The sequence below is a fragment of the Lissotriton vulgaris genome, chromosome 9 (assembly GCF_964263255.1).
Source record: "Lissotriton vulgaris chromosome 9, aLisVul1.2, whole genome shotgun sequence".
NCBI classification, from domain to species: Eukaryota; Metazoa; Chordata; class Amphibia; order Caudata; family Salamandridae; genus Lissotriton; species Lissotriton vulgaris.
In genome coordinates this window covers 53894136-53920085 of record NC_141697.1, presented here as the reverse complement: position 1 = coordinate 53920085, position 25950 = coordinate 53894136, and the positions used below count along the sequence as shown (strand labels likewise).

Sequence of the window (25950 nt, the reverse complement as noted above, 5' to 3'; positions counted from 1 at the left end):
TTCTCTTTGAGGAGTTCACAAACTCCTGCGTTCTAGGGCGGAGTATCAGCACTGTTCACTCCACTCTTACATCTCCATCAAGATTCATGGCGTCTGCTTTCTCTCACTATGCTGTCTCTCTCTGTTTTCTACTCTCTTTCTTCACCCGTTATTCTCAAGTGTCTCCTCTGTTTCAGTGGGGGTTTCAAGCCCCTTCTCTCTATTCAGCTCAGCCACGTCCCTCCTCCTGGGTTGTTCTCACGCCTTAGTTCTCCTCCTGATGTTCTTGACTTCTACTTTCTTACACTACTGTGGCGTCTATTCTTTACCTTCTTTCATATTCAGATCTCTTCTCTCAGATATCTAGGCTTGTTCCTCTTTGCGCTTTAACTTAAAGAAGGTAGGTGTCTCTTTCCTAAAGCATCATCCAACTGCCTACGCTCTTCTCAAGCATGACGGCTCTCCCTATGCTGTACTTTTCTTCATTTTTTGGCCCCAGTGCTTTCTTAAGTCTTCTTCTTTCTTCGTGGGTTGTTTTCGAAGCTCTCGCTTCTCTCCCAGTGCTGTATAATGCATTTCTCAGGGCTGTTCACCAGGTTCTTTGATTGTATTCTCTCCCCCTGGGCCTTCTCGAGGGTCTTTTTTCACGTGACCGGGTTGGGTGGGCTTGTGGTGGAGTTCAGTTATTTAAGGTTACTGGTACCAATAACATGATGGTATTCATTTTAATTCAAATCAGATATCGAACTCCCAATTTTTATTAGTACAAAACAATTTCAACAAAAAAAAGACACTGACAAATTCTTCAATTCTTCCTTGGAACACAATTTGGAGGGTTATACATGGGTTTACGCGGCTCGCATGTTTTATAGCCTTTGAATTCATTTTCCCACGTAATTAAAAACTTTGCAATATTCCATCACCCTGATTGTGCCAGTTCAGATTTTAAGCTAATACCAGGCATTAATGCTTCGTGGCAGACTTAAAGAAAGGAAGATATGTATTCCCCAATTACACAGCGATATTGCTGTTTGCATCCTGATGGTTGCCGGCATCTTGGCATCTTCCCCTGGTATGTTGCGTTTGCAGACGGCTCATAATGTCCCCTAAGACTAGACAGTCCATCACTTTCTCGCCACGGCACGTGGGTCTGACACTTCGACACCATAATCTGTGGGGTGGCCCCTCACTGCAAACAAAATGAATCACAGCAGGATCCATGGTTTTTGTTTTAGCCTTAAGGTTGCTATGGACTCACTTCCAGTCCTTCTGATAAAAGGATGTCCCGCCGGGGTCAGGTGTACACTGCCCAGGTGTGTTCTCCTGCAGATGACGGACAGTGGGCACTGGGTATCAGAGGACAGGTGTTGTAATAGGTTCAGTCCTGTTGAAGGTGGGGAATGGGGCACCTGGCTGCCCCTTACCGTGTTTCATTCTGGAAACAAGCAGCCAGTGCTGCCAGAGACAAGGATGCTGAGAGGTGTGTCTGCTGTGAGTCAGGGCCGAGGTGCGCAGAGCCACAGGGGAGTGGGGTGGGGGTGCTCTGGGGGAGGGCTAGTGTGTGGTAATGGATGATGGAAGCACCCAGGGACAGATGGTAGACTTGGTACAGGGGCATAGGGGCGCCGAGGACAGACAGGACACACTTCGATCTGATCAATGCCCAGTACTGGTGTGGCACGGGTGTGCAAGGCACGCGCTGCACTGACGTCAGGTTTCAGGGCTAGGAGAGCCTATAAGTGCACGGTAATTGTGGGCTAGGTGAGATGCCGTGAGGTCTGACACCCCGAGGAGGTGCTTGCAGCGAGGGGCTACCATGGTGGGACGCCCCAGAAAGAGGGGCTCAGATTGGAGAATCAAGGACATTTGTGTCGAAGCAGCAGAGCCCGGGGTGCTCTGGCAGAACTATGTTAGGACTGAGCTCTAAGACAGCAAGGGGTGAGGTGCACTGACGGAGCCAGGGGGTGTGTCCGCTCTGGGACAGCCAGGCAGGTGTGAGGTGCACTGAATGAGCTTCTGTGGTGATGGACCAATAGCGCTGCCAGCTGCCCCGGGGCTGGGATGGGAGGGCAGCACACGTGGTCCACGCCTGACAGAGCCGCATATAAGACATATCTAAAAGGTTAGCACGAGTCTAGAGGGGGTGGGGGGGCACCCCTCGGCCGGGGTATCTGTTCCTTGTGTCCCGCGGAAGGGCAGGGGAGGAAGGCACGTGGAGTCCGGAAGGATGTGGTGGCGGCTCTGCACACGGGCGGCCTGACACCGGGCCCCGGGGGGGGTGCTGATGATGGGGAGCGGTCCTGGCTGAGGTGTTTGGCCGACCTGCGCGCTGGTGACCCCGGCGGGGTTCAGCCCGAGTTCAGGCCGGCTCTTGGCAGCGGAGTGCGGCTCAGGAAGGCCGGATTGCTTCCGGATCCGGCCCCTCTCCAGGCCTCTGGGCGGCCGCCCTGCCGGAGCCCAGGGTGACGATGTCGGTGGGGAAGCGGTCCTTCAGCAGGATGCCGCGCTCGCGGTGGCAGTCCAGCTCCTCGATGAAGCCGTACCAGTAGATGACCAGCCCCGGGCCGAACCTGCGGAGAGAAGGGAGAGGGTTAAACCATAGGACCTGAGACACCACTACCACCAAACAAACCCCAAACCTGCAGGAGAGAAGGGACAGGGTTAAAGCATGGCGCCTGACACACCGCCAACTTCCACCAAACAAACCCAGCCCAGTGCCAACCAAATGCCAGGTCCCAGCTCAGTGCCAGCTACAAACCACCCTGCGGCCCAGTGCTAATCACAAACCAGGCCCCGGCTCAGAACCAATCACAAATATAGTGCCTGACACACCACCACGAAACAAACCCCAAACCTGCAGGAGAGAAGGGGGAGGGTTAAACCATAGGGCATGAGGCACCACTACCACCAAACAGACCCCAAACCTGCAGGAGAGAAGGGGGAGGGTTAAACCATAGGGCATGAGGCACCACTACCACCAAACAGACCCCAAACCTGCAGGAGAGAAGGGAGAGGGTTAAACCATGGCGCCTCACACACTGCCAACTCCCACCAAACAAATCCAGCGCCAACCAAACACCAGGCCCGGCTCAGTGCCAGCTACAAACCAGGCCCCACCTCAGTGGCACTCACAAACATAGCGCCTGACACACCCCCAGCTCACAGGAAACAAACCCAGCCTAGCGCCAAGCAAATACCAGCCTGCGACTCACTGCCAGCCACACACCAGGCTCTGGCTCACTGCCAACTACAAAAAACCCAGCGGCGCCAATCACAAAGCACCCGCAGCTCAGTGCAAATCACAAACCAGGCACGCCCAGGGCCAATCATAAACCAGGCTCGACTGCGTGCCAATCACAAACTACCCCGCGGCTCTGTGCCAGTCACACTGCAGGCTCTGGCTCGGTGCACATCATAAACCAGGCCCGGCTCAGTGCCAATCAAACCAGGCTCTGGGTCAGTTACCAACACAAACCAGTCACCGACGGAATGCTGAATGATTCAGTCACTCTCCCCCAGACAAGAGATCTGGGTTAAATCCATCCTTCTTTTGCTCACCACGCCACCCCAGGTTGGACTCAGCCATAGGCATATCAGTCTTAACCCTGTGCCTCATGGGAGGCCAGGCCAGGTCCTCTCTGGACCGGAAACAAGCATCCTGGAACTGGTGTCAGGGTATGTCACCCTTCTTCAGCCAGGCCAGCTTGAATCCAGTGGCACAGTGAGCAAGGGACCCACGTCTGGGCATACCCATCCCACTTAGGGCAAAAAGTGTAACTGCGACAAATGATGGACGGAATGCTGAATGATTCAAACACTCTTCCCCAGTCAGAGATCTGGGTTAAATCCATCCTTATTTTGCCCACTACACCAACCCAGTTTGGACCCAGCATGACAGCACAAGGTGGAAGAGCACCAAGTGAACATTAGGTGGAAGAGCGTCAGGAGAGCACGAGGTGGCAGTGCGCCAGGAGAGCATGAGGTGGAAGAGCACCAGAAGAGCACGAGGTGGAAGCGCACCAAGTGAGTACAAGATGGAAGAGCGTCAGGAGAGCACAAGGTGGCAGTGCGCCAGGAGAGCGCGAGGTGGAAGAGCGCCAGAAGAGCACGAGGTGGAAGAGCACCAAGTGAGCACAAGGTGGCAGTGTGCCAGGAGGGCACGAGGTGGAAGAGCGCCAGGAGAGCATGAGGAGGAAGAGCGCCAGGAGAGCACGAGGTGGAAGAGCACCAGTAGAGCACGAGGTGGAAGAGCGCCAGGAGAGCACGAGGTGGAAGAGCACCAAGTGAGCACAAGTTAGGAGAGCATGAGGTGGAAGAGCACCAGGTGCACACGAGGTGGCAGTGTGCCAGGAGAGCGCGAGGTGGAAGAGCGCCAGAAGAGCACGAGGTGGAAGAGCACCAAGTGAGCACAAGGTGGCAGTGTGCCAGGAGGGCACGAGGTGGAAGAGCGCCAGGAGAACACGAGGAGGAAGAGCGCCAGGAGAGCACGAGGTGGAAGAGCGTCAAGTGAGCACAAGGTGGAAGAGCGTCAGGAGAGCACGAGGAGGAAGAGCACCAGGTGAGCACAAGATGGAAGAGCACCAGGTGAGCACGAGGTGGAAGAGGGCCAGGTGAGCACGAGGTGGAAGAGCGCCAGGTGAGCACGAGGTGGAAGAGCGCCAGGTGAGCACGAGGTGGAAGAGTGCCAGTAGAGCACGAGGTGGAAGAGCGCCAGGAGAGCACGAGGTGGAAGAGAACCAAGTGAGCACAAGTTAGGAGAGCATGAGGTGGAAGAGCACCAGGTGCACACGAGGTGGCAGTGTGCCAGGAGAGCACGAGGTGGAAGAGCACCAAGTGAGCACAAGGTGGCAGTGTGCCAGGAGGGCACGAGGTGGAAGAGCGCCAGGAGAGCACGAGGAGGAAGAGCGCCAGGAGAGCACGAGGTGGAAGAGCACCAGTAGAGCACGAGGTGGAAGAGCGTCAAGTGAGCACAAGGTGGAAGAGCGTCAGGAGAGCACGAGGAGGAAGAGCACCAGGTGAGCACAAGATGGAAGAGCACCAGGTGAGCACGAGGTGGAAGAGCGCCAGGTGAGCACGAGGTGGAAGAGCGCCAGGTGAGCACGAGGTGGAAGAGCGCCAGGTGAGCACGAGGTGGAAGAGCGCCAGGTGAGCACGAGGTGGAAGAGCGCCAGGTGAGCACGAGGTGGAAGAGTGCCAAGTGAGCACGAGGTGGAAGAGCAGAAGGCGAGCACGAGGTGGAAGAGCAGAAGGCGAGCATGAGATGGAAGAGCAGAAGGCGAGCATGAGGTGGAAGAGCAGAAGGTGAGCACGAGGTGGAAGAGCAGAAGGTGAGCACGAGGTGGAAGAGCGCCAAAAGAGCATGAGGTAGGAGAGCACCAGGAGAGCACGAGGTGGAAGAGCGCCAGGAGAGCACGAGATGGAAGAGCGCCAGGAGAGCACGAGATGGAAGAGCGCCAGGAGAGCACGAGATGGAAGAGCGCCAGTAGTGCACGAGGTGGAAGAGCGCCAGTAGTGCACGAGGTGGAAGAGCGCCAAGAGAGCACGAGGTGGAAGAGCGCCAAGAGAGCACGAGTGGAAGAGCGTCTAGTGAGCACGAGGTGGAAGAGTGTCAGGAGAACACGAGGAGGAAGAGCACCAGGTGAGCACGAGGTGGAAGAGCACCAGGTGAGCACAAGGTGGAAGAGCACCAGGTGAGCACGAGGTAGAAGAGTGCCAGGTGAGCACAAGGTGGAAGAGCGCCAGGTGAGCACAAGGTGGAAGAGCAGAAGGTGAGCAGAAGATGAGCATGAGGTGGAAGAGCAGAAGGCAAGCATGAGGTGGAAGAGCAGAAGGCAAGCATGAGGTGGAAGAGCAGAAGGTGAGCACGAGGTGGAAGAGCAGAAGGCAAGCATGAGATGGAAGAGCAGAAGGCAAGCATGAGGTGGATGAGCAGAAGGCGAGCACGAGGTGGAAGAGTGACAGGAGAACATGGGGAGGAAGAGCACGAGGTGGAAGACCAACAGGTGAGCACGAGGTGGAAGACCAACAGGTGAGCACGAGGTGGAAGACCACCAGGTGAGCACGAGGTGGAAGAGCACCAGGTGAGCACGAGGTGGAAGAGCGCCAGGTGAGCACAAGGTGGAAGAGCTCCAGGTGAGAACAAGGTGGAAGAGCAGAAGGTGAGCACAAGGTGTAAGAGCAGAAGGCGAGCATGAGGTTTAAGAGCAGAAGGCGAGCACGAGGTGGAAGAGCGCCAAAAGAGCATGAGGTGGAAGAGCACCAAGTGAGCACGAGGTAGGAGAGCACCAGGAGAGAACGAGGTGGAAGAGCGCCAGGAGAGCACGAGGTGGAAGAGCACCAGTAGTGCACAAGGTGGAAGAGCGCCTAGAGAGCACAAGGTGGAAGAGCGTCTAGTGAGCACGAGGTGGAAGAGTGTCAGGAGAACACGAGGAGGAAGAGCACAAGGTGAGCACGAGGTGAAAGAGCACCAAGTGAGCACGAGGTGGAAGAGCACCAGGTGAGCACAAGGTGTAAGAGTGCCAGGTGAGCACGAGGTGGAAGAGTGCCAGGTAAGCACGAGGTGGAAGAGCGCCAGGTGAGCACAAGGTGGAAGAGAAGAAGGCGAGCATGAGGTGGAAGAGCGTCAAGAGAGCACAAGGTGGAAGACCGTCAGGAGAGCACGAGGAGGAAGAGCACCAGGTGAGCACGAGGAGGAAGAGCACCAGGTGAGCACGAGGAGGAAGAGCGCCAGGTGAGCACGAGGTGGAAGAGTGCCAAGTGAGCACGAGGTGGAAGAGCAGAAGGCGAGCACGAGGTGTAATAGCAGAAGGCGAGCATGAGGTGGAAGAGCAGAAGGCGAGCACGAGGTGGAAGAGCAAAAGGCGAGCACGAGGTGGAAGAGCAGAAGGCGAGCACAAGGTGGAAGAGCAGAAGGCGAGCACAAGGTGGAAGAGCAGAAGGCGATCACGAGGGTGAAGAGCAGAAGGCGATCACGAGGGTGAAGAGCAGAAGGCGATCACGAGGGTGAAGAGCAGAAGGCGAGCACGAGGTGGAAGAGCAGAAGGTGAGCACGAGGTGGAAGAGCAGAAGGAGAGCACGAGGTGGAAGAGCAGAAGGCGAGCACGAGGTGGAAGAGCAGAAAGCGAGCACGAGGTGAGAAGCAAAAGGCGAGCACGAGGTGGAAGAGCAGAAGGCGAGCACGAGGTGGAAGAGCGCCAGAAGAGCACGAGGAGGAAGAGCATCAGGTGAGCATGAGGTGGAAGAGCGTAAGCTGAGCACGAGGTGGAAGAGCTCCAAGTGAACACGTGGTGGAAGAGTGCAAGGTGAGCACGAGGTGGAAGAGCGCCAGGTGAGCAAGAGGTGGAAGAGCAGAAGGCAAGCATGAGGTGGAAGAGCGGAAGGCGAGCACAAGGTGGAAGGGTGCCTGGTGAGCACGAGGTGGAAGAGCAGAAGGCGAGCATGAGGTGGAAGAGCAGAAGGTGAGCATAAGGTGGATGAGAGGCAGGTGAGCATGAGGTGGAAGAGCAGAAGGCGAGCATGAGGTGGAAGAGCAGAAGGCGAGCACAAGGTGGAAGAGCACCAGGTGAGCATGAGGTGAAAGAGCGCCAGATGAGCACGAGGTGGAAGAGCAACAGGACAGCACGAGGTGGAAGAGCAACAGGTGAGCAGGAGGCGGAAGAGTGCCAGGTGAGCATGAGGTGGAAGAGCGCCAGGAGAGCACGAGGTGGAAGAGCAGACAGCGGGCACAAGATGGAAGAGCACCAAGTGAGCACAAGGAGGAAGAGCACCAGGTGGAAGAGCACCAGGTGAGTACAAGGTGTAAGAGTGCCAGAAGAGCACAAGGTGGAAGAGCAGGCAGCGGGCACTAGATGGAAGAGCACCAAGTGAGCACAAGGTGGAAGAGCGCCAGAAGAGCACAAGGTGGAAGAGCGCCAGAAGAGCACAAGGTGGAAGGGGTATATCTGCTTTTTCTGCACCCATCACCTTAAGGGAAAATTACACTTCAAGTAACAGTTGCACCATTTTTCATTTCCATTGCTGCTCTGAAACATTTTCTAATACAGACTTCCATCCTACTCAGTTCATGAAGGATCACAATTAATGCATTGTTGTAATGGGATGTGCGAAAGATGTAAGACTCGCTGAGGGTTGTTGCCACCAGGCAACGCACAAACTAGTTTGAAGGATTTTTTTAAGTCTAGTTTTCTTTCCTACCGCTGCCAGACCACTGAAAACAGCAAATGCTGTTGAAAGAGCCCAGGGAGAAGCAGCACTCCTTGGCTGAAGCATGACGCGGGCTGCTGTACCAGTTACATCGGCTGCCCTCGTATGGAGCATTCAGACTGTATACTGACGAATTGAACCGTGGATGCTATCACTACTATATCCTAATTGACTGAATATCGGCCCATCTTGCTACGCCGTTTTTCGGTGCAGATTCAGAAACCGCCATTGCTTTAAATTACTAAAAGACCACGCGGACAGTCTCTGACCTTGTGGTCCTCTGCCCCTTCCCCGGTCCTGATGAAGACCCCGCAGCAAGGATAATTCTTCCTGCAGTCTCAGAGGGTCGAAACGTCGACGGTCTTTCTAATTTCGGCAACCACACATGCTAATATCTGTATATATATTGTACATTGTGTTGTATGCCTTCATGAAAATAATGTCGCCATTTTATTATGGCAGCTGTCGCTATACAAGTTATGGCATGAAAAATGTTTCGAATTGCTGTTTTTTTTGTCACATAATCCTATCACTCCCCTACCTCCACACTATCACCCCCTCTCTCCTTCCTGGGGCACTGTATGACCTTTAATACAGTTGACTATTTGCTATGATATGTGTATTAATTACACCTGATCCCATAGTGAATAAAACTTTGTGGATCCTAACAATTGCTTTGGATTAATTCTTGTGAAAATGTTTTATATGTTCCCTGTTCACACTGGGACCCCTTCTTCTTAGTACTTGCTAAACCCAGGTCCCAGTGACTTCTTTTTGGGTAACCCCCTTGTATACTAAGTACCAGTTACAAAGGCAGCAGTATCACTTCACGCATCACAGCCTGTACTATCTGCATTAGGCTGCGGCAAAGAAATGGGGCTTTGAGGGATTCATGAAGCCTGGCCCAAAAAGCAGCAGTATAGACAGTGGTCCTGTGCAGAGCTGCTCGGGTGCACAGAGGAGTAAGAGAAGCAATACAATCCACATGTGTAGGAAAGCCTTTTCGTTGCAGTACTCCTCCATCTTTACCCTGGTATCTGGTGCAACTTTGACTGACAGTATGATGGGTTCCTGCTAATCAGGTGTCCAGCACCAGTGTTCTTTCCCTAAATTGTCCCACAATTGGCACTTCAGCCCCCCTAGTAAATGATACCCCTGGTACCTTGGGCATTGGGACTGAAGCGGGTCCACTAGGGCTGCAGCAAGATTTGTGCCTCCCTAGGGACCCCTCACCAAGATCATGCAAACTGCCATGGCAGGCTGCGTGTCTTGGTGCAGACAAAACTGAAGAGACGACATGGCACACAGCCCTGTGTGCCATGCCTGCAGACACTGCAGGAGATATAGATAAGACACCCCAATGGTAGGCCTTACAGACCAAAGGCACACCTGCCTGAGAAGATGTGAGCCTACAATATCGAAGTCCATGCTTAGACATAGTAAGTGAACATGGAAGCTATAGCGAGTACAAGGGCTGGACACTCATCACTACGAAGTCCCCAGCTCCAAGATGGCTTCACTGTACCCCAAGATGTTTGGTACCAAACATCTCATCTTAATAAACCCGCACTGATGCCAGCGTCGGATGTATTAATAAATGCACACAGAGAGCACCTTTGAGGTGCCCCTGAAAATCTACCGACTTCTAGGGAATTGACTGGCTGGTCTCCGCCAGCCTGCCATCACTAGGCATGTTTCTGACCCCCTGAGGCGAGAGCCTCTCGTGGGTCAGGAACAAAGCCTGGTCTGGGCGGAGGTGTTCACACCTTCCCTAAGCAGGATGGGCATCCCAGAGCGGGAAGCTGCAAAGGCCCTGCCGCCTTTGAAATGCGACCCAGATAGTGAAAGATGCCACCCTTCAGTCCAGACCCCCTTTTTTAGCAAGAGGAAAGGTGCGAAAATTTGTTAGATTAGGAGGTTGGCCCACACCTAGCCAGCACCACCCCTAAGATGGGGCAGCTGATGTAGACCCCACTTTTTGGAATCCTCTATCTTGTGTTGGAAATTTTTAGCCAATTAGGGTCAGGGTTATGCCCACATCCCACATGAAGTGCTCATATAGAGGGTGTAGTCACCCTAGGGTACGGAAACTATTGCCTACTACCTGGTACTCCCCTTAATGACCCTCAATTGAGTATTTAGGTGACACTCCGCGACCCAGAATTTCAGATTTGACAGACCTAAAGAAGAAAAAGACAAAGAAGAGCTGCTGAACTGAAGACCTGAGACCATGCCGCAGAGCTTTGGCGCAAATCCCTGCCTACCTCTTTAAGACTCGACAATCGAGGTAAACTATCTTATCCTGCTGCTGTATGGCCTCCAAGAACCCCAGAGGACCACCAGACTTCATTAATTGCGAAGAACTCCCTTGGAATCGAGGAGCTACTCTCCTGCAGTTTGCAGGCACTGAAAACTGCAGAGTCCGATGAACCAACTTGCTGCTCAGCAGCTTGACCGAAGCAGCAACTGACCAGGAAGTGGTACTCATGCTCTGGATGGTCAGATCAGTCTTCACCTAGAGTGTGGAGGCGCCAGGACCGACCTGAACTGTGCAGTACTAATCCCCGGGTACAGAACGCCCTGCACCAAGACCGACCACAAAGAGTTCAGTCGGGACTCCAATTGCCGAGGAGGCAAGCACCCATCGAAAGACATCAGCACCCCTGAGACCCACTCTCGGAGTGGCCCAGCAGTCCTGAAATCGTCCCTGCCAGCTGTCTGCTCCTGACCGTGTAGACCACCTTTGCCCATAGAGTCCGGCTGACCTACCTGTTCTACACCCAGCCTGGGTAACGACTAATCAGCTGTGCTCCCATGCTGCTGAGGCCCTTGTGACCTGAGCCACGCTTGGGAGCTCTCTGACTTGCCTACAAGTCCCATTCTGCAGCCTGTTTCTAGGTGACCCCACTTCTTCGTAGCACGACAGCTACCAGCGGCATCAGCACTCTGCTCCAAGAGGAATCCAGGACTCTTCCAATAGACCGCTGGTAGAACACTGGACCTTGGCTTGCGACCGCTCCGAACCCAGAAGGTGAACCCCTAGATTTGTCTGCCTGATTTTCTATGCATTTCTGCTTTTTCCTCCCATAGGAATCCATTGTGCATAATTGCGCACAACGGTAAACTATTTTCCGAACTTTGATAATTTATAAGAAAAACAGTACTTACCATTGAACCAAGTTCCTAGTTTGATAATATATTTTAAAAATACGTGTTATTTTTCAAAATTGGTCTCAGATTTCTTCTTTCAGTGTTGGTCTCATATATTGCCTCTGTGAGTACAACAAATGCTTAGCACCACCCTCTGGTAAGCCTGACTCCTCGTCCACACTGCCACAAATAAAGCGTTAGTATTATCTACTTTGCCTGTCAGTCAGTTGGGTCTCACTGGACTCTCTGCACAGTGAACTTCTTTTTAGTGCACCATATAGAGCGCCATCTTCATACAACATGCGTGTGCTCTCGATCCATAGAGATCCTTCTCTAGAAGGAAGGACGGTGATTTCACATCATCCCACTGACAGGCCGGGGGAGCTGGGGTGGGTGAGGTCACATCCCACTGCCGGGGGAGCTGGGGTGGGTGAGGTCACATCCCAGTGCCGGGAGAGCTGGGGTAGGTGAGGTCATATCCCACTGCCAGGAGTGCTGGGGTAGGTGAGGTCTTATCTCACTGCCAGGGCCGACAGAGCTGGGGTGGGTGAGGTGATATCATCCAAGTGCCGGGAGAGCTGGGGTAGGTGAGGTCATAGCATCCCACTGCCGGGTGAGCTGGGGTAGGTGAGGTCATAGCATCCCACTGCCAGGCCAGCAGAACTGGGGTAATTGAGTTCCTCTCCCACCCTGCTGCTGCCAGGAGAGCGGGGATAGGTAGGTGACTCACCTCATACACTCCCTGCCGTCCAGCAGTCTCTTCCCCAGCCCAACTGAACTATTCAGTGGGCCCCCCTGCAGGAAACGTTGCGCCCGACATGCCACTGACTCCACACTAGCTCAACTTGTCCTCCAGATGTATCTGTCTGTCATTCAACCCCCAGTTTCGTCAGCAGGCTAATCAGGGGTGCAGCTTCCATTGGTGCAGCGGCACCGGGCCCAGAGGCCTGAGGGGCCACAGGAGCCTGATTAGTGCTGTATTCTATCATTCAGACAACAGACAGGAGACCCATTCCTTTCCTTCCACTAGGCGGCCCGTGACACACTGGCTAGGCCACTGGCCCCTCCTCCCCCCTCCCACTTGGTATTAGCCTCACCACGACCAAGCTCGTGCCCTTCTCAAGCGTGACCTCACCCACGTGATTCACAAGAGCCTGGGTTCGAAGGAAGTCCCTGCACGCAAACCAAAGTTGTCAACATAAAAACATGGTTATTTCAGCCCCTGCCCCGACAGAGCCCCAGGGGGCACTCCGGAAGTGCCTCGCGGGGTGACGGGCCGTACAGGAAGTGCAGGCCCGAGGCCGCAAGTTAATAAATAAGTCATCACCATCCATCACTTTCTGCACAACTTGCAGGGCTCCCGCCCCCTACAGAGAGCGCTTAATTAAAGGTAACCCTGCTTCTGGTGTCTTCCCGCAGGAAATGTACAATACAGTCGTAAATCAGCACGTGCTGGCGTGGGAGGGGCGGCGGGGGCGCGCACAGAGCCAAACTTGTGCAAGTTCAATGTCAGTAGCTGCCAGCAGCTGCCAGCCCCCTCGGGCGTGATCAGCCAGGGGCTGAGGAGAGGACGGCTGAGGCCTGCCAACAACAACAGGGCAGAGTGGGGCTGCTGGGAGTGGCAAGTCCCGGCACAAGTTCATCGCGATGTCACGGGAAGGGAGCTCTGGGCCCGTGCCCGCCAGACCTCGCTCGCCAATGGAGAAAGAGGCCTCTCCAGCAGACGGACAGGTCCACTTACACCTGTCTGGTTGGGTGTGTTCGCCTCTGTCTGCGCTCACGATGCTGTTAGATCTAGATGTTTTCTTTCTGTCTACAAGATTGTTAGATCTAGGTGTTTTCTTTCTCTCTAAAGTTATTGTTCGATTTAGGTGTTTAATTTCTGTCTAAAGATATTAACAAGAGTGATCGATTTAGGTGTTTCTTTCGGCCTACAGTACGCATACGCGCTCAGCCATATAGTATCTCGGATACAGAAAAAGAAAACACCTGCATAAAACAGAATCTTGAGCGCTATCAAAAGCAAGCACACTCAAAACAGTGGCTTGCAGACAGAAAGACAACACCTAAATCTAAGCATCTTTAAAGGAGACAAATCAACGCGCTTAAACACAGTAGCTTTGAGAGAAAAAAACCCATCTAGATCTAATAGCATCTTGAGCGCAGACAAACCAAGAGCTCAAACAACCAGTAGCTTGCAGACAGAAAGAAAACATCTGCATGAAATAGAATCTTGAGCGCAGACAAAAGCAAACATGCTCAACAAACAGTTATTTGCAGACAGAAAGAAAACACCCAGCTCTAATAGCATCTTGAGCGCAGACAAATCAACGGGCTCAAGCAGACAAAAAGAAAACACCTAGATCTAATAGCATCTTGAGCGCAGACAAACCAAGAGCTCTAACAACCAGTAGCTTGCAGACAGAATAGAAATAGAATCTTGAGCGCAGACAAAAGCAAACATGCTCAACAAACAGTAACTTGCAGACATAAAGAAAATACCCAGCTCTAATAGCATCTTGAGCGCAGACAAATCAACGGGCTCAAGCAGACAAAAAGAAAACACCTAGATCTAATACCATTTTGAGCGCAGACAAATCAACGGGCTCAAGCAGACAAAATGAAAACACTAGATCTAATAGCATCTTGAGCGTAGACAAACCAAGAGCTCAAACAACCAGTAGCTTGCACACAGAAAGAAAACACCTATATCTAATGGCACCTTGAGCGCAGACAAATCAACGCGCTCAAACAAACAGTAGCTTTGAGAATGGAAAAAAACACCTAGATCTTCGTCTTGAACGAAGACAATTCAACACGCTCAAACAAACAGTACCTTGCAGACAGAAAGAAAACACCTATATCTAATAGCTTCTTAAGTGCAGAGGAAAGCAAAGATGCATATGCAAATGGCATCTGTCTTACAAAAAACATTGCCATGCTCACCTTGCACACGGAGGGACATGATCGTCTCTGAATACAGGTTCAACCTGGGGTCTGCAGACCCATAGTCATAGTGAGTGCTTAGAAAATTAAGTAATATTAACAAATTAGTAAAGTGTATATGAATAAAGAAGCGAAATGCCCCAGGCTAGTGGATGGACAATGCTAGCAGCCTTGAAATAGTTAAGAGCTACCTTTATGATTTTAATAAGTTATTATTGCTCAGCCACACAAACTCACCTCTGTAAGACTGGAGTTATTGCAATTCTTTCAAGCTTTAAGTAAGAGAGTTGTGATTTTGCTACTCACAGTTTATATTTCGAAAATGCCAGCTATCGCACTATGCACTTTGGAATCCCAACCCCTGTGCACCATCAGTACCATGGACATGGTAGGATCCCAACCTACCATGTTGAGTGCCTGTCACTGGACCTTGCATTAATCTCGACTAGTATTTGGCGTTCTCGCTGGTGGATCACCATTTCAATCAGATTCCCCCTCAGTCTCACCCCTTTGGAGAGAAAGGGGTTTGCAACCTGTAGGATTGTTGGACCTGAGGCGGGGCAGTGTTGTGATAGACCTGGCTCGTGACGTCATACTCTTAGCCGGGTAGATTTGCTGTTCAGGACTCTAGACCTTTTTTTGTGTACTTCCGGCCTATCTTCAGAACGTACCTATTGGTTCATGGAGTCTGTGCTCGCTTTTTCTCAGGGGGATCTAAATCTACTTGCTAGATTCTAGAAATATAACAGGAGCCGCTTCTAGACCTGAGGGTGGAAATACAAAGGGGACACAGGAAGCGCTGCCATAATCTGTGAAGAGTGTTCCCCGGGTGCAGAAGCACAGCGCACTTTGAGCACCTTTGCTATTTCAGAGGAGAGTGTCTCTACATGGAGAAGGCGAGTGCAGCAAGAGTCCCTTTTCCATTTCTGAGGTGAGAAGTCACCACATGGAGAAGGTGAGAGCAGCAAGAGTCCCTTTTCCATTTCTAAGGTGAGAGGTCACCACATGGAGAAGATGAGAGCAGCAAGAGTCCCTTTTCCATTTATGAGATGATAGATCACCACATGGAGAGTGTGAGTGCAGCAAGAGTCCATTTTCCATTTCTGAGGTGAGAGGTCACCACATGGAGAGTGTGAGTGCAGCAAGAGTCCCTTTTCCATTTCTGAGGTGAGTGTCTCTACATGGAGAGTGTGAGTGCAGCAAGAGTCCCTTTTCCATTTCTGAGATGATAGATCACCACATGAAGAGTGTGAGTGCAGCAAGAGTCCCTTTTCCATTTCTGAGGTGAGTGTCTCTACATGCAGAGTGTGAGTGCAGCAAGAGTCCCTTTTCCATTTCTGAGATGATAGATCACCACATGGAGAGTGTGAGTGCAGCAAGGGTCCATTTTCCATTTCTGAGGTGAGAGGTCACCACATGGAGAGTGTGAGTGCAGCAAGAGTCCCTTTTCCATTTCTGAGGTGAGTGTCTACATGGAGAGTGTGAGTGCAGCAAGAGTCCCTTTTCTATTTCAGAGATGATAGATCAACACATGAAGAGCGTGAGTGCAGCAAGAGTCCCTTTTCCATTTTTTGAGATGATAGATCACCACACGGAGAGTGTGAGTGCAGCAAGAGCCCCTTTTCCATTTCTGAGATGATAGGTCACCACATGAAGAGTGTGAGTGCAGCTAGAGTCCCTTTTCCATTTCTGAGAAGAGTGTCTCTACATGGAGAGTGTGAGTGCAGCAAGAGTCCCTTTTCCATTTCTGAGATGATAGGTCATCACATGGAGAGTGTGAGTCCAGCTAGAGTCCCTTTTCCATTTCTGAGATGATAGGTCATCACATGGAGAGGGTGCGTGCAGCAAGAGTCCCTTTTCCATTTCTGAGATGATAGATCACCACATGGAGAAGGTGAGAGCAGCAAGAGCCCCTTTTCCATTTCTGAGACGATAGGTCATCACATGGAGAGTGTGAGTGCAGGGGTCGCTTCTCTCTGAGGGCTGTGCCCAAGTCAAAAAGGAATAACATCCTGGAGTGATTCTGAAGTCATTTGATGACTTCAGCCAGGCTGTTCCTTCAATTAACTGGGGACGTTATCCGAAGCCATCCTGAAGTCTGCCCACAGGGCAAAATATTTAAATGAGATGACGTTATCTAGAGTCATCAGAGAAACTACTCCAGGATTAGGGCCCGATTACTTCAGTGGAAAAGATGTGATGAGCTTGAACTACTGCTGGATGATCCCATGCTGATTACAGGATTAGGGTGGATTACTCCAGGATGGGTCCCTGATTACTTCAGTGGAAAACATGTGATCTTGTACTACTCCAGAATGATCCCATGATGATTTCAGATTAGGCTAGATTACTCCAGGATGATCCTTTGAGTATTTCAGGATGGGGCTGTATTATGACAGAATCATTTTGTGATGACTTCAGAATGAGGCTGCATTACTCATGGATGATCCAAGGATAACTTTAGAATGTGACTGGAACAGTACTAGTTGATTAATTAATAATGGGGATGTATTACCGCAGGATGGGTTCTGGCTGTATTACTGCATGGCGGTGTCAATATGCAGAAGTATTATTCTAGGATGACCTCCAGTAGTAATACTTGTCTGCCATTCACAAGATATTAAGAAATACACAGTTTTATTACTTTGTTAGCAGAGCAAATAATGGTTACAAAAACAAGCATTGGCAAAGCCAATAGGTTTTGGCTTTTTGACCATGTGACTTGCCAATGTCTTTTGTCGATGGTCTGTAGTATCGGTTAAAATGAAAAAGCACTGGCAAAGCCAAATGGTCTGGCCTTTGCAAGAGCTATTGTCTTTGCCAATATGTTTTAGCCATATTGTACACGAGCGTGGCTGTTCAGCACGGCTAAAAGTTAGTGGGGTAAAGAAGAGTTGCATGTTGAAAAGTGCAATGTGATGAAGTAGCATAGATTCTAGCGACAGAGTGTCATGGAGTGGTGTAGAATAGAGTGGCGTTAAGTGTTGCATAGACTAGATTGCTGTGGAGTGGCATAAAGTGGAGTCGTGTAGGAGAGTGGAGTAAAGTGTTGTAGAATCGAGTGTCTGAGTGGAGTGGCATGGAGTAGAGCGTAGTAGTATGTTGTAGAATAGAGTGGACTAAAGTGGCATGGAGGGGGTTAGGTAGAGCGTTGTTGAGTAGGGTTGAAGAGTGACATAGCATGTAGTAGTGTTGTAGAGTGAAGTGGCAAAGAGTCGAGTAGAGGTTTATGGAGTAGAGCATCACTGAGTGGAGTATCAAAGCTTATAGTGTGTTAAAGTGCAGTAGCCTAGAATGAAGCAGTGTAAAAAACAGTGGTGCAGAGTAGACTGGCGTCGAGTGCACTGGTTGAGTAGAGTGGTGTAGATTGCAGTGGTGTGAAGTAGATTGTTTCAGAGAAAAGTGGCATCGAGTGGAGTGTTGCAGGGTAGATTGCAGAGGTGTAGAGCAGAGTGCAGTGACAGTAGTGTAGAGTACAATGGTACAGAACAGATTAGAGTGACGTAGAGCAATGCAGATTGCAGTGACAGACTGCAGTCGTGCAGAGTAGCGTAGCATTCAGTTTCAGAGAATGCAGTCTTGTAGAGCTGAGAATCAAGATTGCAGGGGCGCAGAGTAAAATAGTGGTGCAGCTTAGAGTGCAGTGGCGTAGAGTTCAGTGGCAGAGAGTGTAGTGTTGCCGAGTAGACTGTCGTAGAGTGAAGTGGTATATGGTAGAGTGGTGGTAGCAGAGTAGTGAGGTCAAGTGGTGACACAAAGTGATGCTATCGAGTATAATGGCAAAATGTAGAGTGTTGTGAAGGGGCAGAGAGTTGTAGAGAACTTAGTTTACCATCCTCTGAGACTGGTTAAATGGAGAAATACGAAAGAGTGTAATAGCAACAACTGTAAGATATAGCGCTTAAAAGATGGAGGTATAGTATAAAAAATGAATCATAGTTTGGTGATAGCAGACCTTTAATGTAGGAAAAATCACCATATGGTACCCTAACTTCACTGTAGAATCATTTGCAATGAGAACAGCGCCCTTGACACTAATAGGACTCCTTGCCTCCAAATGTGACTTCAATACAAGGCAAAGAGCCTACCTGACTCATAGCTTTATTTTAAGTCTGGTATGTGTATATATATATGTCATGTGATCAAGGGCTTGTTTTGCCCGAAACGCGTAATGGTGGTGTGGTGGAGAGCTAAATAAAAAATCAGCACCAGTACCTGGGTTCATCTCGTCTGTTAAAACCTGCGTGACTGCTGGAGACGTTTGAATGCCGAAAAAATAAAATAAAAATAAAAATATATATATATATATATATATATATATATATATACACACACACACGCATGTATACACACGAACACATGTATACACATGCATATATACACACATTTTATATACATATACATGCAAATGCATATATACACACATGTATATACACAAACACACACATATCCACACACTGACACATATATATACACACACACACACACACACACACATATATACACACACACCCACACATATACAAACACACCCACACACATATATATATTTATATATATACACACACACACCACAGATGACATCCGCGCCCTCCTCGACCAAGGCAAAATGGCAGCCCTCACCCTCCTGGACCTATCAGTAGCCTTCGACACCGTCTCCCACCGCACACTAGCCACTAGCCTCCACGACGACGGCATCCAAGGAAAGGCCCTACCCTGGTTACGATAAGTTCTCACAGGCAGAACACAGAGAATAAGACTCCCACCCTTCCTCTCAGAACTGACAGAGATCAGATGTGGAGTACCCCAAGGATCCTCCCTCAGCCCCACCCTCTTCAATATCTACATTGCCCTCCTCGCTACTATCATCAGAAACCATGGGCTCAACATAGTCTCCTACGCCGATGACACCCAACTCAACCTCTCCCTCACCAAGGAACCCGACATCACCAGGCACAACTTCCAAGAAGGGATGAAAGCCGTCGCAACCTGGTTGAAGAGCAGCCGCCTGAAACTCAACTCGGAGAAAACAGATGTCCTCATCCTCAGCTCCACCCCCTCCGCATTGAACGACACCTGGTGGCCCCCTGCCCTCAGAAACCCACACACCCCAATGGACCATGCATGCAACCTCTGCATCATACAACACATTCATGTGGATCCCCCGCCCCTCCCTCTATGACTACAGTTCAAGAGTCACTCACACCCTCATCAGCAGCAGACTGCACAATGGCAACGCCCTCTATGCAGGAATAAAAAAAAAACTCCTCCGCAAACTCCAGACCGTCCAGAACGCTGCAGCCAGACTGATCCTCGATTATCCCAAGGGAATGAAAGGGCAAGCAATGACAGAAGGGGCCAGGAGCAAGCAAGAACTCAGGAGGGTGCAAGGAACACAGAGTAGAATAGGGTGGCCGGCACACACATACACTCTTATCAAAGACCTGCTCCAGGCACTGGGCGCCGGGGATGCAACAGCCTGGCACCGGGGGCTACCCACTGAAGGTCGGGCGGACTCTGTCAACAATGACAGCCTTTCATTAATCTTTAACAAGAACTGATCACTACCTCAGTTGCTGCGGGCCATGTCATGACTTCAATGGGTATTTATTATTTTATTTCTGGAGGGCAGCTTACTTCAAATGGCACTAGGAAATCACACGCACGTTTTTTCATGACTGGTCCCTCTTTGAGCCTATCTGACCCGGCCAGTTACTGAACCTGACATCAAGATAAGACAGTCTGTAGTAAGAAACGTATTGTACTTAACATAGTGGATTAGAACATGTCCGTTCTGGGCTTTTACTGCTCATATTCCTCGGTCTCGCCTCCTGGCACTTGTTGGGACCTGGGCTGTGGTTCGAAATCCTTCATAAATCAAATCGACTGTCCTTTCGGACCTTCTGTCAATAAGATGCCACCCCTCTCCTTTGAAGGTGTCCTGTCTTTCTGCGCCTGGCCGCCATCTTGAACTCCCAACCATTCTTGATCTACGAGACATTGTGTGCCCTTTCGCTTGTTTTGCACAACCTCGCTTCTCCGGTCTGAGCTCTCTTTGGCTCCTGTGCTGCCCCCTGTGTGCCCCCTGCCTCCATATGCCTGTTGGGAGAGGGGCGCCATGCCTCCCTTCCCCGGCTTCGACCAGCCTTGCATGTGGCTTCGCCAAGAATGCCTTCTTCAAACACTCACATGAGGGGCAGGGCAGATGCAAAGCATCCCTGAATTGTCTCCAAATAAACATTATTTTTGTTTATTTACCTTTGAATCGCTTGCTGGCACCCTCTTTAATCCCTTCCGCCTGGAGGGAGGGAGAGCCGCCATTTCTAGTGTGTGTTTCCAGCCACAGGTGGTTGTGTTTGCATTTATCTGGTGCAGCCTAACTGTCCCCAGCGCTTTTACAATACATTGTAGTGCAGCAATTATATTGCGCGTACCCCCCCCCCCCCTATGCTTGCATTGGTAGCATGCTACGCTGTGTAGGATGTGAGGTTGGAACGTGTTGTCTGGTTTTGTGTGTGTTTTTATCCTATGTTGGAAGTGTTTGCGTGCTGTGCATGATGACCCCCAAAGTGCGGTTATCGTGTTATGCGCATTGCTTAGCAGCGTGGTGGATAAAGAGGCGCGAGACTCAGCTGCGCAGTTCATGGTTTTCAGGATGATGGCAGCTCTGAGCAGCTCTGCAGCTCCCATTAAGGCACTTCTCCTTATGATCGCAGTCCACTTAGCTGGTCACTGCACTGCGTTGTCCAACTGGAGGTATTTTGTTGCAAGTTTTAGGCCCTGAACTGGCATGGTTGGCGAGAGAGGTAGCGGGAGATCAGCTGGGATGGACTTTGTTACTATCACCCGATATCTGAATGTCCCTGTGAGATGGAAAGAAGTGGCCATGGTGTGTGGCTAGTGGGGATCAGCAGTGCTGGACTAGATCAGAGCCCTCTGCAAGGCCAGTATGCGACAGACCTCTTCAGTTACTCCATGCCTGGTCAAGGCTGGTTTATTGACTGGTACAGTTCTGGCTGATACCCAAGACTCGTCGCTTATATGTCTTACGCGAGTGTCAGATGATCGAGTTATAGCTGGCTGGTGACCACTGAGTGGTATGGTAGTAGTATTACTGGAGGCCAGAAGAGTTATATAGAATTGATGTTACTATCTAGACCGCCTCTTTAGGTGCTAACCGAAATCCATGCTTTTTATGGCACAAAGGCTGCTGTTAAGTTTTGAGTTGTAGAGCTCTTCCGGCCTGTGCATGACATTTTTAGAGTTATTTGCATGTCAGCTGCATAGTTATAACAGGTGAGGTTGAAGGATTTATTCAGGTTTGGTAGGGGTGTTGGGTAGATATTGAATATTATAGGGGATATGTTGAACCCCTGAAGAAGGCCACAGTGTTGGGTGCGAGGGTGGTCGGTAATCTACACTTTGACTATCTCTGAGATAAGAAGTGATCTATTTTAGAGCATTTTCATGTATCCTGAGATGTTGAAGTCTTTGTGGTAGGTTATGGTGGTGGACAGTGTCAAAGCGGCTCTAACTCCAGACGCAATAGGATGGCTACTCTGTTCTAGTTCACCGTGAGGCTGAGATCATCCCAAGTGGATCTGATGGGTGATTCTGCCTCTTCCTGGCCTGAAGCCAGTCTGCTGGTCTGAAATGAAGTCATTTTCTTCTGTAAATGATGAAAGTTGAGTGCAGACTGCTCTTTCAAATATTTTTCCTTAGAGTTGCCATTTTGCTATAGGCCTGTAGTATGCAGAGTTAGATGGGTCAAGGTTTTTCATTTTGAGAAGTGGTCTAATAATGTAGGTGGTTTTTAGCTTGGGTGGGAATGAGACTAGTTTGAGGGACTTGTTGAGTAAGCATCTAGCTACCTCCCCTGCACTGACTGTTTGGATGATGTCCTAAAAGATGCTTTACGGTGGAAGACTGCTTTCCGGTCTGTCCATGTTGGTTGAGTCATGTGTTGGTCTGGTGTTGACTGTGTTTTTCTTTAAGGTGTTTTTCCATCTATCAGGTCGTTTTAGATCACTTTTGTGGAGATTTTGCTGCAGAGGTAGTGTGATAATGTTGTTTCTGTGTTTTGGCACTCTGGATTGCAGAATTCTGCTACAATCGTGAGGAGTTCCTTACACGGGCAGTCTGTTCACTTAAGCCTAGATGTCAATAGGAAGTCAAGCCCGGAACCTTACAACCTATAGAGACCCTAGCCCTAGAAGCTAATAGGAAAAAATACCCTAAGCCGTACAATCAATAAACACTCTAGCTTTGGGAACCAAAAGAAGGCAAGCCCTAAGCACTACAACCAATAGAAATCCTAGCTATGGAGCCAATGGAAATCAAGCCCCAAGGCCTATTACCAATAGAAACCCTAGCTCGTTAGATCAAGTAACCTTAAACGTAAGGGGCTCTGCAAGGTGGGAGTGGAAGAAGGCCTGTGCAGATGACTGGAGCCAGCCTAATCACTTAACCTGCAACTGGTGTGCTGAGGAGGAAGGGAGATCCTGCTCAGCTCACAGTATACTTGGTTGCAGGCTGGCCCAATACATACTTTTCAGTTCCTGTTCAACACTGCAGGTAGAGCCCCACATTTAAAACCACTTGAAAATGCTATTGCAAACTTTCAAATCCTTCTCTAATCAGCCACAAGAGAGTGGGCAAAGCAGAAACCCAAACACAATTGGACACAATCAAAAGTAGATTAAGCAGCTTATAAACACTTATGCTAGGTTTAGACATAATGTCTATTTTTGGGGGACGGAGGGGAGAGGTTGGTCTTTTGACCCTTTAGGACAGTTTTTTTATCAAACGCCCTAATAAGGCGCACACACAGAGAGATTCAAATGTTAAATTGCTTTCTTATCATTTTATTTTTCAACTGCTGCCTTTGAGCAGTGGGGCAACACTCCTCCGCCATTAAGGAGGAGCCGTCGCTGTTAATTTGTTAAACCTGCTGGGTGACTATTGAGTTCTGAGCTCTTGCCCCCGCACACAAACTCCCTGAGAACCCTGCGATCGCTCGCCCTCGCTACCTTGAATGTCAAGTGTGGAAAGAGTTGCGCTTGGCCCTATTTGCAGCGCCATAGTAGTATGGACCCCCGGACTCCAATGGCAATCAGCCTCAACCACCACAACGGGGGCCCAGTAGCCTTCCTTCTGCCAGTCCAGCACCTAACTGAAGTTCAACCCAATCAAGACAAAACTCCTGTAATTTGGCAGTAACAAACAAGAAACAGTCTAAACCTGGCTCAATGACATGAACCTTGACAGTTTCATATGCAAACTTGCACCGAATGCCAATTCACCTGGATTCGCCCTGGACACCAACCTCACCCTCAAGGAGCATATTGCCAAAAATATTGAAAAAAATACAGCCTGGCAGCACCATCTTCAAAACCAGCAGCATTATTTACAAAGATGTCATGACAGCACCCCTCTTATCTTGCAGACAAGCTCATGATTTCTGGTGCATCCCGGCACACACACAGCCAGGCCATCAGGTTGCAGACTAAGAAGTGTAAAAAAGAAAACACAAGGCAGCAGGCCTTTTCTATCTATGCACCCAGGATCTGGAACAACATCCATGTATCCATCACTGCTCCAATTTAGGAAAGGGTTGAGAAGACATCACAATGCATGATCCATCTAAGACGACCTACCTCACCTACCACTCGTTGACTTCATGCTTGTCCTTGGCCCGGTACAGCGATTTGCGGAGTTTTGTTTAGGGTTGTACTGTAGAAATAGCACATACATAGACCCTCCTTTGCTGCTCTGAAGCAACCTTTGGGCCAACGCTTTGTAATTACAGCAAATAACAAATTGAAGAAAAACACTCCCAAAAAAAGGTGCATTTGTTGACTGCTCCTCATCAAGGCACTCGCAAGTGATGCCATGAGGTGCCCAATCACAGCACGTGCCAGAGTCAAGTCACAGGCTGGATGCCATGAGGTGCCCAATCACAGCACATGCCAGAGTCAAATCACAGCTGGATGCCATGAACCGCGCAGGCAGCAACACAACAAGCAGAACAAGTTCTCCAAACAGGTGCCAGCTCGGGGACAAAGGCGACGGAAAGGGAATGGATCCAAGTACAGCAAGGAAAATTGGAAGGCGTCCTTGGCAGCAAGCGCCTATGTTCTCGGCCAGGTGTGGTTACTAAATACTCCTTAATCTATACACAAATTACACGGTGTGCATGTTGCGCTGCCGCTTGATTGCCGGCTGTGGCTCTAAATGACACAGGGGCCGAAGCTGCTTTTCGTGCCCGCGTTTTCACTTTTCAGAGAATTATGACATAAGATCCTGCGGCTTCATGAAGCTGCTGGTGAAGGGAGCTCTGGTTACCAACGGAACACGGTTTTCCGGAATACCTGGTGAAGTTGCCAAAACATGGTCTCCTTATCTTTAACCCCTTGCATGCTCATGACGGCCCCTGACCGTCATGCGTCACGGTGGGCGTGGGACGGAGGACAGCCGGAGGACGTCCAAATCCCGCCCACTTTTAAAAACGCGCACACAGTGCGAAAATTTGCGGCGCATGCAAGGGGTTAAAAAATGCCGGTTCAATGGCTGCCTTTAAGAGAGTCCTGATCATACAGGGCCATGAATTAGATTAGGCCTCTGGAAAGGCGTGTGGGAAAGGCCTTCTTTGACTGGCTGTGTCCAGGATAGGTTTTCCTGATATCTATTTTGAAGCAAATCTGCCAGTCGTATGCAGATGTTGTCATTTTTGGCCAGCCTTTTTACCTCCAGGCATCTCCACTTAATGCAACATTTGAATAATGCCTCTTCAAGAACATAATAAGATACACACCTCTCCTTTCATTCATCTAAATATCACCCATTCAGAAGATGTGAACTAGAATATACCACACAACACTGCATGGGAGGAAAATAAGCACTAAACTGAGAGAACTCTGTTTTTCACTTTGACTTTGTTCATTGGGCCAAAGAAGAGTGTTGAGTTCCTCTGCTTCAATTGACTCTGTTTACGCTGCATCATGACTTACATCCTGCAATGCCCACCTTTAGTAATACATCTGCTGCCTGTCTGCAGCTAGAGTAAAGGGATCTGGGGATGTTGCAGGGGCAAGTATGGAGAGGTCATGTTGACTTTGTGGGTGATGGTGGGTTTGTGGTGCATCCGCAGGGCCTTACTGCGAGAGGGCAGCATCCATCTTGGATACACCTCTGTGTGCATGGTACACAAGATGGAAGATGCAGGCAGCCTTCTAGATATGGAGACTGTAGGGGGACTGCTGAAGCTCTTTGAATGGACCAGGCACTGTGAAATAAAGAAGGGAGAAAGAGTTTCCTTTGGATAGTTATAAACCCCTCATGTGTAATTTTTCTGCAGAGAAATTGCAACAGGCGATTTTGTGTAGCAGGAACGCCCACATACCACTTGGGATCAGAATATGCCCACCCTGTCCTTTTACATGTTTAATTATTGTTCAGGACTCCAGGGTCATGCCCCTGAGTTGTGCAATGGCTGCCACAACATATTGTGGCTGTTGGAGCCAGCTAAAATAGCCAGACGCCAATGGTCCAGCTATACATAACCTTTTAACCCCTTCGTGCCCTCATTAAATGCTCATTTCTTCGAAACGGATTAATGGATTTACACCAAAAAACAAAAGGCACTTGTGTTGCCAATTTGAGTGTAATTTCGTT

At 50.0% G+C, this 25950-nt stretch overlaps 1 protein-coding gene across 1 annotated transcript in view; it reads right to left on the bottom strand.

The window, feature by feature from the left end:
• Window positions 1–690: 690 nt before the first annotated feature.
• Window positions 691–25950, bottom strand: part of CDIN1 (CDAN1 interacting nuclease 1) — a 786301-nt gene continuing 761041 nt past the window's right edge. The window contains exon 11 of the mRNA XM_086936566.1: window positions 691–2549. Coding sequence (XP_086792692.1) covers window positions 2369–2549 — 181 coding nt within the window. The 3' untranslated portion in view covers window positions 691–2368. The remainder of the gene's footprint in view (window positions 2550–25950) is intronic.